Genomic DNA, 12,005 nt, shown 5'->3' with positions numbered 1-12,005 from the left:
AAGTGCTTTACACTACATCCAGTCATCCACCCACAGGTGATGGCAGCTACATTGTAGCCACAGCTGCCCTGGGGCTCACTGACAGAGGTGAGGCTGCCGGACACTGGCGCCCTTTGACCACCACCAGTGGGCAACAGATGAAGTGTCTTGCCCAAGGACACACCGACCGAGACTGTCGGAGTCGGGGCTCGAACCGGCAACCTTCTGATTGCAAGACGAACTCCCAACTCTTGAGCCACGATCGCCTGTATGCATGACAAGAACAGTCCTTCTCCCTCAATAGCAATTCATAAACATGAGCTATTTTTGTGTGTCTAGTACTAATCTTGTCCATATAACTGGATATATTTATAGCAGCAACGGCATTAATAATAATAATAATAATAATAATAATGCATTTTATTTAAGATATCGTAGTAATGTGTTGTTAACAGCAGGTGGCGAAACATGCGCGAAACTAACAAACAAATCCGAAGAAGAAGAAGAAGTGTGACGTCGTAGTCCTGCGCCGGCACGTGTACACGTGCTGTTTTCATAGGCAGAGGGGTGTTTTGAGTGTGTGACATATCTGTGTGTTAAGGTCCGGCGTAAAAGTAAAGCAGCAAATATGGGGAAGAAACTTAAGGTCGGAAAGACCCGGAAAGATAAATTCTACCACCTGGCCAAAGAAACAGGTAGAGTACCGGAAAACAACACGAGCTCGAGACTGTCGTGATATTAGCATTAGCAGGCTAAAGCTCCGATCGATATAAAGTGTGGGTTGCAGACTGCTGGCAATCTTTTAAATCTCCTCTTTTGTGTAATTTTTAGGTTATCGCTCTCGTTCCTCCTTCAAACTGATCCAGCTTAACCGTAAGTTCCAGTTTCTGCAGAAAGCCCGAGCTCTGGTGGATCTGTGCGCTGCACCTGGAGGGTGGTAAGCATCCCGTCACCAGACATGCCGTCGTGTGTGGTAACAAAAGGAAAAGAAATAACCCCTCGGGGGGGAAGCTGGCCAGTTGACCACTTTGCAGTCTTTGGTCATTCGCTTCTGTCACATTTGAACGATCACCAAAGGTCTTTGTTATAACAAGTGGCAGCTGAGTCAGGGACAGAGAGAAGAGAAAACAGCGACCACGTTGACAGAAGTGTTAGAATAGAATAGCCTTTATTGTCATTGTACAGAGTACAACGAAATTGGAGTGCCACTCCCTTGGTGCAAGATAAATAATAAATATAAATGTAAAATATAAAAAGTACAATAAAATAATCGCAAGTACTCAAACAATAGTAAGTACGATATATACAGGATAGCAGCATTAATATAATGACAGTATGGGGGAGAGGGGAGAAAGTAGGGGGTGAAAGTCAGGGAAGAGGAGCTGACTGGTGATTGTACAGTTGCAGTTTGTGTAAAGTTGCATTAACTTAGGACCGTGTGTGACCAACCTCGACCTCCTCTCTGGTGAGCATGACTCTGGTTCACTATAATCACAGACTTTCTTTTGCTGTGATTACAAGATAAAATGCACGAGCCTTACAGAAATGACATTACGGTACAATACGTCATGACGGAAGCGAAAACGGATAAATGAGTGATTTGTACTATGCAAAATAATCAAAGTTGAATTCAAAATCTCCTTTTCCAGGTTGCAGGTAGCGTCTAAGTTTATGCCTGTTTCAAGTCTGATAATCGGTGAGTGCAAATTTCTCCAATGATAAGTGGCTCTGTTTCTGTTATGCTTCTAAAGCAGCTGTAACGCGTGTGACAATACTTCCCCATATGAGTGGTTTCTTCTTCTCAGGTGTTGACTTGGTCCCCATTAAACCCATCCCCAACGTGGTGACACTTCAAGAAGACATCACCACTGAGAAATGCAGACAGGTGAGAAAGCTGCTGCTGTTCACAACATCACTGAAAAAACATAAAATCAGAGATGATATTTCAACAGTACAGATGTGGACAGCCAACGCTATGTTTGTGACATGGTTTTAACTGATGAGACACTCTTTCCGTTGTACAGTCTCTCAGAAAGGAGCTTCAGACTTGGAAAGTGGATGTTGTGTTAAACGATGGAGCCCCAAATGTGGGAGCTAACTGGCAGCACGATGCCTTTTCCCAAGGTGAGTCGAGACAAAACGTCTAGAGATCAGACTGCAGTAAAACAGCATTCGCACAATATGTCCAAAATGATTTAATTTGGTTGAAGAGGATTGTAAGGGGTTCTTTTTTGATACATCCTTTCCACTCTTTGATTTTGTGTCTCTGTTGTGCCTAAACTAGTTCATGTCCATTTTCCACAGTATTTGGTATTTAAATCTAATTTTGAAATCCTCCCTTTTTCACCCACAGCTCACCTGACTCTCATGGCTCTGAAGTTGGCCTGTGAGTTTCTTACCAAAGGAGGCACCTTTGTCACCAAGGTGTTTCGCTCCAAAGACTACCAGCCTCTGCTTTGGATCTTCCAGCAGTTCTTCAAGAAGGTGCAGGCCACCAAACCGCAGGCATCCAGGAATGAGTCTGCTGAGATCTTTGTCATCTGTCAGGGTCGGTGTCATTAGCACAACCTTTATTATTTCATTCGCTTTTTGAAGACAATAAATAATGATCTTAATTTTGACCTTGTTCTTGACTAAACCTCACCTAAACCTCCCCCATTGTCGTCATCATCAGGTTTTGTTGCCCCGGACAAAATCGACAGCAAGTTCTTTGACCCCAAGTATGCATTCAAAGAGGTGGAGGTGCAGGCCAAAACTGTGAAGGAGCTGATCCCTGTAAAGAAGCCAAAGGCATGTATACTGACAAGTGTTTGGTCACGATAAGCATGTCAGATCTGGCTGTGATTGCCTGTTATGAAATTTTTGGCTTTTAAACACTTTGTTTTATTTATCAGTCACAAGGTTTAAGACTTACTTTAAGGCACATTTGAGCCCAGAAATGAACCATCAGTGATGAAGCAGCTCTTCTTCTGTTGCAGGCGGAGGGATATACAGATGGAGATCTGACGCTCTACCACAGTTTCATGGTGACCGATTTTCTGAAAGCCGAGAACCCAGTCGACTTTCTGGGAAAAGCCAGTGAGGTGAGCTTTTTTTGTTTGTGTGTGTGTGTGTGTGTGTGTGTGTTGGGGGGGGGCTTTGAGACAGTCCTGTTAAGAATAAGAACTAAGAAGAAAACTCGTGCTTTTCTTGCTCTGTCTCATTCAGATCACCTTCAACAATCCTGATCTGGAGTTTCACTCAGCAACCAGCAATGAAATAAAGGAGTGTTGTCGTGACATCAAAGTCCTGGGCCGCAAAGAACTCCGGTGAGCTTTTCCATCTCTCACTCGCCACGTTTGTGCTTTAGTAAGCTGCTGCTACTTTACTGTGCTTGCACATCACATACATCAGATGGTGTGCGAACGTGTTGTAGCAAATTTCAAATTCAAATTCAAATTTTATTTGTCACGTACACAGTCATACACAGTACGATATGTAGTGAAATGCTTGGACAACTGCTCGTGACCTAAAGAAAACAAAAAAGGAAAAGGCTATGAATAAGATAGGAAATAAATATGAAAAATTAAAATGGGTAAATTTAACTAGGAAGGAATAAAATATAAATTAAGGTTAAAAATGAAATAACTGTACAACACAAATTAGAATGAAGGGTAAATTTAACTGGGAGAATAAGATAAAATATATAAATTAAAGTTGAAAATAAAATAACTGTACAACAAAATACACAATATAGAACTATATAAGAATGTATGAAGAAATCTAAATAAATATATACACAATAACAGCAGCTGTACAAGTATTAACCGGAAATGAAGAATATAGTGACCAGTGTTGTGCAAAAACAAAGTCCAGAAAGTCCAGTGTGTGTGTAAGAACTGTATGTGTGGGTCAGTACTGTGTGGTGGTGTGATTGAGAGACCGTATCGCCTGCGGGAAGAAGCTCCTCCTCAGTCTCTCTGTGTTGGTCTTCAGGGAGCGGAATCGCTTTCCTGACCTCAACAGAGAGAACAGTCTGTTGTTGGGATGGCTGAGGTCCTTCACCATCTTCCTGGCCTTGGTCCAGCACCGCCTGCTGTAGATTGAGTGCAGGTCAGGGAGCTCGGAGCGGATGGTGCGCTCAGCTGACCGCACAACCCTCTGTAGAGCTCGTCTGTCCTGCATGGTGCTGTTCCCGAACCAGGTTAAGATGTTTCCCGTCAGGATGCTCTCTATGGTGCACGAGTAAAAGTTCCTGAGCACCTTGGAGGGCAGTTGGAAGTCTCTCAAGCGTCTGAGGTGGTAGAGACGCTGTCGGGCCTTTTTCACCACAGTGTTGATGTGACAGGACCATGACAGGTCCTGCGTGATGTGAACTCCGAGGTATTTGAAGCTGTCCACTCTCTCCACTGGGCACTCGTTGATGACGGGGGTCTGGTAGTTCCTCTCCTGCTTAGTGCTGAAGTCCACTATCAGCTCCTTTGTCTTACTGACGTTTAGAAGGAGGTTGTTCCTCTGGCACCAGTTCTCCAGATTCCTAATCTCCTTCAGGTAGGCCGTCTCGTTGTTATCAGAGGTCAGGCCCACCACGACGGTGTCGTCAGCAAACTTGATGATGGTGGTGGAGCTGGTAGTGGCCACACAGTCATATGTGTACAAAGAGTACAGCAGGGGGCTCAGAACACACCCCTGGGGGGCTCCAGTGCTGAGAGTGGTGGAGGCTGAGACATGTCCGCCCATCCTTACTGCCTGTGGTCTGCCAGTTAGGAAGTTGGAGATCCACTGACACATAGATGAGCTGAGTCCCAGATAGCATGAAGTGTTGTTAACACGGGCCGTGTTTGCATGTCTTTTCTCACGTTTGCAGCCTGCTGCTGAACTGGAGGTCCAAGCTGAGGAGATACCTAGCTAAGAAACTGAAAGACGAGGCTAAGCAGCTCGACCAGGAGATCAGGTTTAAAAAAAGAAAAGAAAAAGCAATTTAAATATTAAATCTTTGTTAAAGTGTGTCACACATAAATCATCTCTACATTGTTTTTAGCTTAAGCTCAGATGAAGAAGGGAGCAATTCAGAGGAAGAAGCAGGAAAGAAGAAGGAGGATGAAGAGGAGGAGGGTGAGGACAACGAGGAGGAAGAAATGGTGAAAAAGCTGGCAGAGCTGAAAGCTGAGGAGGTGGCTGAGCTCAAACGGTATGAACCGCTTTAGTTTTTTGTGTTTTCGGTGACATTAATTCCTCATCTTTCCTACTTTGTCTTGATAGGTGCATCTTGCCTTAAAGAGAAGCAACACTTTACTTTTAGTTTCACCTCTCTTAGCTTTTGCCACGGATGCAGTTGTAGGGGCAAACCAAGAAACTGTCTCTTGCTGATTTGGCAGGAAGAAGAGGAAACTGCTGAAGGAGCAGCGGAAGCAGAGAGAGAGAGTGGAGCTGAAGATGGATCTACCGGGTGTGTCCATCGCCTCCACTGAGGACTCGTCCTTGTTCTCTCTCGTCTCCATCAAGAAGAAAAAGGTAAACGTCACACGCTGCTTCCCTAAAGCACCAAACTCAAGATCAGAATACCGCTGATTCCCACAGAGTTCAAGTCCCACGAGCTTTATCACTGAGAAGCGGCTTCATGTTAATTTCTCGGTCCCTCAGGTGCTTGTTGACATATCAAAGGGGGACATGAAGGCAGCGGACACTCTGGTAGATGAAGACGATGATTTTCACCTCTCCGATGAAGATGGCGATGATGCAGATAAAATGTCACTGGCATCTGATTTGGATGACGAGGATCTGGAAGAGGTGGAACGGCGACAAAAGGAGCTGGAAAAGAAAGCGCCAAAAAAGAAGTAAGAGGCCATTCAGAGCAAAAGCACTCTGAGGTACTGGTGATGTGGTGCCTGGCTCTGTAGGAGTTCTCTTTAGAAAGGTGTTAAGCACTGAATAGCATGTATACATTAGGGCTGGGTATCGTCACTGATTTCTAGAATCGATTCTATTCCGATTCACAAGGTCCTGAATCGATTCGATTCAATTCGATTTAAATCTGGGAAATTTTGACAGTCAGAAATATTATAATTCAGATCAGTACATTTACATATTTTTGTATCTAAAGGAAGCTGACGCTTTCCAGACTTTATCAAAGGTGTGAGCATCACAGCAGAGGCCTTTGTGTCAAAGTAGCTGAAGATAAAACAGAAAAACATGAAGGTGATTTTCCTGGCCTGGATTTTATAAAAATATTCTGCAGTACATCAGAAACGAAAGAAAACCATTAATCAACACATGAACATTACCTCTGAAGTTACAGCGGTTTTATTACAGACACGGCGTTTTGCATTTTGTATAATTTTAAAAAGTTTAAATTTGTTCAGAAGCCTGTTGAACGGCAGAAATTAGGTTTTCTTTTCGGAAGTAAGTAAAAGGAAAAAAACATCGGCCGACAGCCTGCGAACAACGGTAGACTTGTGCGTAACAAGCAAGCGAATAATGCAGAAAACAGATTTCGGGGATAGACGGGAAACTGTTCTTGAAGTACACTGAGAAAAAGAGAGAGAGAGAGAGCTGTGCATGAAGTGTGATTTTATCCTGGTGGAAGCAAAACAGCAAAAGTCAGTGAATTCATGACGATCTTTATGTGAAGCTTAGTTTGGATCTTCTTTTGCTGCTGGTTCAGTCAATATTGTTTGGAGAGAGATAAAACTAACAGCTTTAGAATCAGCGCAAAAAGGACGTAAACACAAAGCGCAGATCCGCCGAAACATCAGAATCAGCGAGCTGTCGGCTTTCAGCCCCGACCGTGTCGTCGGTGAGAAAGGCGACATCTCACTGATTCTGATGTTTTGGCGGCTCCACGCTTTGTGTTTACGTCTTTGTGCAGAAGCCGTGTTCCTGCTCTCATTTACTGTTTTAAATGTTTGGTGGTTGTCAAAATTTGTGACGTTTCACCTGAGATTCTGGAATTTTGGGCAAAATACATTTATATAAAAAATCGATTCAGGATTTTAATGAATCGATATCACGTTATCCAAGCCAGAATCACTTTTAATCGATGAATCGATTATTAAAACCCACCCCTAGTATACATGTTCAGTGAGTACAAATTTATTTTTAGCAGAGTTGGTCTCAAACTAGACTGATTTACTAGAATTGTTATTGTCATTCCACAAGTTTGATGCTTACTGTTTTTCCCTGGAAGCTCAAGTCTGTTTATTTATTTATTTTACCAGAAAGAAAGCCCAACCTTTCTAGAAGACCTCAAAGTTCACGATTCATTTCTGTGGTTTTCAGAGTAAAGTTTACCAACCAAGAGGAGGAGGAGGAGGATGAAGAGCAGGATGGTGGCTTGGTGGTGGAGCTAGAGGGAAAAGATGAGAAGATGGAGCGTCAGGCCGACCTGTGGTTCAGCAAGGTATGTGTTTGACTCGTAACACAACATCTAAAGCTCAGGTATTCTTCTGCTGCACCTGTTCGCTGTGTGATGTGGCACCTGCTTCCTACTTGATTTCTGATCTTTCACCGTGCTTTGTGTACCCGTAGGGCATCTTCTCTGAGATTGGCCTCGAAGGAGACGCAGAGAGCGAGCTCAAACAGACCGAGTGGCTCCGGACTAAACAGTCAGGTGTGAAGTGTTTCTCCTCCTCGTGTTCATGTCTTCACACTCACACGTTCACATACATGTTATTTTTCACAGCTTTAAATGAAATTGTGTTTGTGAGGGGCTAGTAGCTATCCTTGTATGTATTCTTACTTCTAGGAAAAGGCAAAAAGAGGAAAGCTGAGGAAGACATAAAGGAGGAGGAGGAGCAGCAAGAAGCTGCTCTGCCAGAGGAGGAAAAGGCAGGACCATCACTGGAAGCTGCAGAGGAGAGTGACAGTGACTCGGATGACAGCAGCAATGATGAAACGTAAAAGCACATTAAGTGTGGCTCTCTTTAGTCCAGTGTGTTACATAATTAATAAGCTTAGTTTGATTGCGTAACTGAAAAGAAATCTGCAATATTTCCAATTTCTTAAAACTGTTCTTAACATTAATGCTAATATACAGGTAACATGTTCACCGGTTTCCTTTTAGGGAGATTACCAGAATGAAGCAGGCCCGGGGGGCTGGTGGAGTATCAGGAGAGGTCGATGATGACGACGACTTCCAGGTTGTTCCTGTCGAAAGTACCAGTGAGTATGACAGTGAGGTCGTCAGCATCCCCAAACACTTCTCGTCATCATCTAAATGTCGCATATAGACATTTCTTTATTTATGCACATTTGGGCTCCAGAACAATTGACAGAGCTCATCTTATACCCTACGTTTGAAGCCCTACAAAGAAACTATGCTTTTGCCAGGCAGCACATAATTCTCCGATCTTCTAAATTGTTTGCTTGTCAGTTTTCGAGTGCTGAAACTCTTCCTCAGTGCATCTTTGCACTCAGTGGTGAACCTTTAGTCTGCCATCTTCAGGAAGAGTCAGTCAGTTTTCATGCTTGGTGAGCGCCCCCTGTTGCACGGTGCTGCGTGCTGGCACCCATCCATTTTGGTGTTGCACCTCTCAACTCTTTTGTAACCTGAAGTATTGCACTGCTGCTGCCACAGCTGGGTTGAAAACTCATTTGAATAACCCGCATGGTTTCCAATAAAAGTGCTCTTAAGTTAAATAACATGCACCATTGCATCTCAGCAATATTTGATATGTCTATATGTCCTATCTCATGCTTTAGAGCTTATATTCTGTTTTTAGCCTGTGTGTGTGTAACTCTGGATGACTGACTGTTTCTTTAGGTAAGAAAGCTAGAATCCTGAGTCCAGAAGGCCTGGCACTCGGCACTCAGATCGCTACATCTAAGAAGAGGGCAAGGGACCTGGTGGACAGCTCCTTCCACAGGTGTGTGTGCTTTGGATCTTTTTCCATTACAATCCAGAACTAGCAAATGTCCGTGGTTGTCATCATAGCGATGAACTCTGCTGCCCGTATCATCTCCAGGACCCCTTCTGTCCACCACATCACTCCTGTCCTGCAGCAGCTTCATTGGCTCCCGGTCAAATATCGCATCAATTTCAAAATACTCTTGTACACATTTAAGGCTATTCATCATCTCTCTCCTCCATATCTCTCTGACCTGGTCAAGATCATCGCCCCATCTCGTTGTCTCAGATCTTCTTCTTCCCTTTCACTCTCCGTCCCTTCCCCCCCGTCTTGCCACCATGGGGAGCAGGGCTTTCAGCTGCTCTGCTCCACGACTCTGGAATTCCCGACCTCCTGATTTAAGAAACATCTCTTCCTTCTCTCTCTTTAAGTCCAAACTCAAAACCCACTTGCACAAAGTAGCTTATCCCACATAACCTCTCCACTCTGCTATTTTATTTGTTTATGTCTTGTGCTTTTATGATTCTGTAAACTTCTTGCTTTTGTTGCTTTTATTCTACTATGTACAGTGACCTTGAGTGTTTTGAAAGGCGCTTTCAAATAAAATGTATTATTATTATTATTATTAATGCTGCTGCGCGTTCTGTGACCTTATTAGTATACAACACGAACGCTATAACAAAGGTGGATGTCAAAGTGTTGATGCACCTGGGAGGGCTGTTCTATATGATGAAATATGTCGGATGTTGACAGGAAAATATCTGTCGCTTCATGTTACGCGCTATCGTTTGTTTCGTGGTGTCACAAAAAACCCGTATACGGCAGTATCTTGTTTTTCTCTTCTACCACCTACGCAAGAATCACGTGAAGGAGTGTGGAGAGGGTTTATGGATGAGAAGAAAAGAGCCGTCAGGTGGTCAAAATAAACCTTAGGCTCAAACGTTAGAACATGGCTTTTCCCTGCAGCACGCCATGTAATAAATACTCAAGAAGAAAATGGCGGCCGTTACAACTTATGTCTAAAAAAATGTAGTTTTATGTATCGGTTAAAACACTCGACTCCAGGTGCACGATGCCCACACTTCACGCAGGTCGAGTTGCCCGAGTTTCACAGAATTTACAGAAAATGCACCGTTTTGTGATTTATATTGTTGTCGGGATGAGAAATTGTTATATGGAGATTTTGGTCAAATGGCACAGCCCTAATACCTGGTGCTCCATCTGTGGCTTTTCGGCAGACTCTGGGACCATGGCGTTGTTTTTTTTTTTTTTTTTTTGGGGGGGGGTTGTAGCCATTTCGGGTTTCAAAAAGGGCAGTTTTGATTTTTTGGAAGGAGACGCTCTTGCGACTCATCGAGTGACGCCACTGACCAGCTAATCGGTGGCACGCACTCTGACGGCGTCACATTTTAGTACCTGCTCGGATTGCTTGGAACCCCAGTCGAGCAGTGGTACCAGGTACTATGACCTAAAACTTTGCTGAGTCAATCCCAATAGGTACTAATGGAAAAGAATCTGCCTTTCAGATTGCTGATTGCATCTAACGATGCGTATACTCGGGTTAACATTTGTTTTCGACAAATAAGGCTTAAACCTGCTGGAATAAGTGAAGATCGCGAATAACACCTTGTGTATGCCGTTTCAGGTTCGCCACCTCTGACGAACCGTGGGAAGTACCGGAGTGGTTCCTCGATGATGAACGGAAACACCGGAAGAGGCCGGTGCCGGTCACCAAGGAGATGGTGGAGGAATACAAACAAAAATGGAAGGAGATCAATGCTCGGCCAATCAAACGAGTTGCTGAGGCCAAGGCCAGGAAGAAGAGAAGGGTAAAACACTTGTAGCCCGAGGAGCTTTTCGAAGTAATCGGTGTATTTCTGAATGTATTAATTCCGCTGTTTCTTTTCAAGACGTTGAAAAAAATGGAGCAGGCCAAGAAGAAAGCAGAAGCGGTTGTCAACACAGTGGACATCTCTGAGAGGGAGAAGATGGCTCAGCTGAAGAGGTATGTTGTCACATCTGTGGGGCTGTGAAGACAAAACTAACTGGCTGTTTTACCCAGGAGAAAATTTCAATACTGTTTGTGTTTCTTTCAGTATATACAAGAAAGCCGGCTTGGGGAAAGAAAAGAGAGAAGTAACATACGTTGTGAGCAAAAAGGGCGCTGGGAAGAAGGTGAGACGGCCTCCTGGTGTCAAAGGAGTCTTCAAGGTGGTGGACGGGCGCATGAAGAAAGATTTGCGGGGAATGCAGAGAAAAGAACAACGTGCTAAAGGAGGCAAAGGAAAGCGCGGAAAGGGACGACAGGCTAAGGGTGGCAAAGGAGGGGTGAAGAGTGGTAAAGGGCGAAAATGAAAATGCATTTGAGTTTCTGCTTGTCGTTATTATTATTATTATTCAACTCCCTGGACTCGTGTTATAACTGAGCATTTGTGGAGCTTGGTGAACTACGATGGTTCAGTTTTGGCTCCTGTATCACAGACAAAATAAACATGAGTCTCTGTTTTGGAACCTTTGCTGGATTTCTTAAAGCCCTGGAGACCTCAGACATGTCTGGGAGATATGACATCCAGGTTTTATGTATACGTCTCTGCGAAGATGTAGCTGATTTGCCTTGAACCCCCTGGAAGGAAGAGGATTCACTGAACAGCTTAACTGTAAAATGCAGTAAAAGTTTATTGATAAATGTTTGTCTCGTGTAAATACCAATCTTTGCAATAAAGTTTTTGTTCAGATTGGTTGTTCAAGCATTTTACAAAAAAAACATTTCATCCTTTGTCTAATGCAGCCACAGCTATAAAAGTGCAAAAACATCTGTCTTAGACTGCACAGGCCAAGCAGGAAGCGAACTCAACCTGATGAATGACGTCTTTTCTATTTCAAAAAGGCGCGAGTACTTCCTGAAGTCTGACCTGCACAGAAACATCTGCTCAGTGTCCTCGGTCATGCTGGAGAAACACTAACGCTGCTGTGACCTAAATAAATAAACTACATTTTTAAAATTTCTATTACCAAATTGTGTGCATCAATGCAAGTGTAAGAAAGCAAATCTGCTCAAGCACTTATTAGGATTTCTAGTATCTGATACTTTATCTGTATTTCAGTTTGTGTAATTGTAAAAAATGCTCCTGTATGTTTACTTATGAAGTTGCATGTGTGGTTGAGCTGATTTTTAATATCAATACTACGGCTTTACCAAAA

The 12,005-nt window shown here is 43.5% G+C and overlaps 1 protein-coding gene across 1 annotated transcript; it reads left to right on the top strand.

The window, feature by feature from the left end:
* The first annotated feature begins 518 nt into the window (after window positions 1-518).
* ftsj3 (FtsJ RNA 2'-O-methyltransferase 3) lies at window positions 519-11,159 on the top strand. Its single transcript, XM_085347654.1, has 21 exons — window positions 519-674; window positions 811-916; window positions 1,629-1,675; window positions 1,785-1,864; window positions 2,004-2,103; window positions 2,333-2,527; window positions 2,654-2,769; window positions 2,958-3,062; window positions 3,187-3,287; window positions 4,826-4,912; window positions 5,000-5,149; window positions 5,337-5,472; window positions 5,602-5,795; window positions 7,237-7,357; window positions 7,486-7,567; window positions 7,703-7,853; window positions 8,021-8,118; window positions 8,720-8,822; window positions 10,450-10,633; window positions 10,715-10,809; window positions 10,901-11,159. The coding sequence occupies exons 1-21, from the start codon at window positions 608-610 to the stop codon at window positions 11,157-11,159; spliced, it is 2,577 nt and encodes an 858-aa protein (XP_085203780.1). The 5' UTR covers window positions 519-607.
* Window positions 11,160-12,005: the final 846 nt, after the last annotated feature.

Source organism: Diplotaxodon limnothrissa, linkage group LG23 (assembly GCF_057381915.1).
Source record: "Diplotaxodon limnothrissa isolate DT_005_m linkage group LG23, D_limnothrissa_male_GT1.1, whole genome shotgun sequence".
NCBI classification, from domain to species: Eukaryota; Metazoa; Chordata; class Actinopteri; order Cichliformes; family Cichlidae; genus Diplotaxodon; species Diplotaxodon limnothrissa.
Note: the sequence above shows the minus strand (reverse complement) of the source record. Positions and strands in the feature narration are given on the sequence as shown.

Excerpts from the sequence above, each read along its gene's own strand:
- ftsj3 (XM_085347654.1), top strand. The coding sequence starts at position 608 with ATGGGGAAGAAACTTAAGGTCGGAAAGACCCGGAAAGATAAATTCTAC. Across the intron at positions 5,473-5,601 it reads TCTCCATCAAGAAGAAAAAG|GTGCTTGTTGACATATCAAA; the intron begins GTAAACGTCACA and ends TCGGTCCCTCAG. Across the intron at positions 8,119-8,719 it reads TGTTCCTGTCGAAAGTACCA|GTAAGAAAGCTAGAATCCTG; the intron begins GTGAGTATGACA and ends CTGTTTCTTTAG.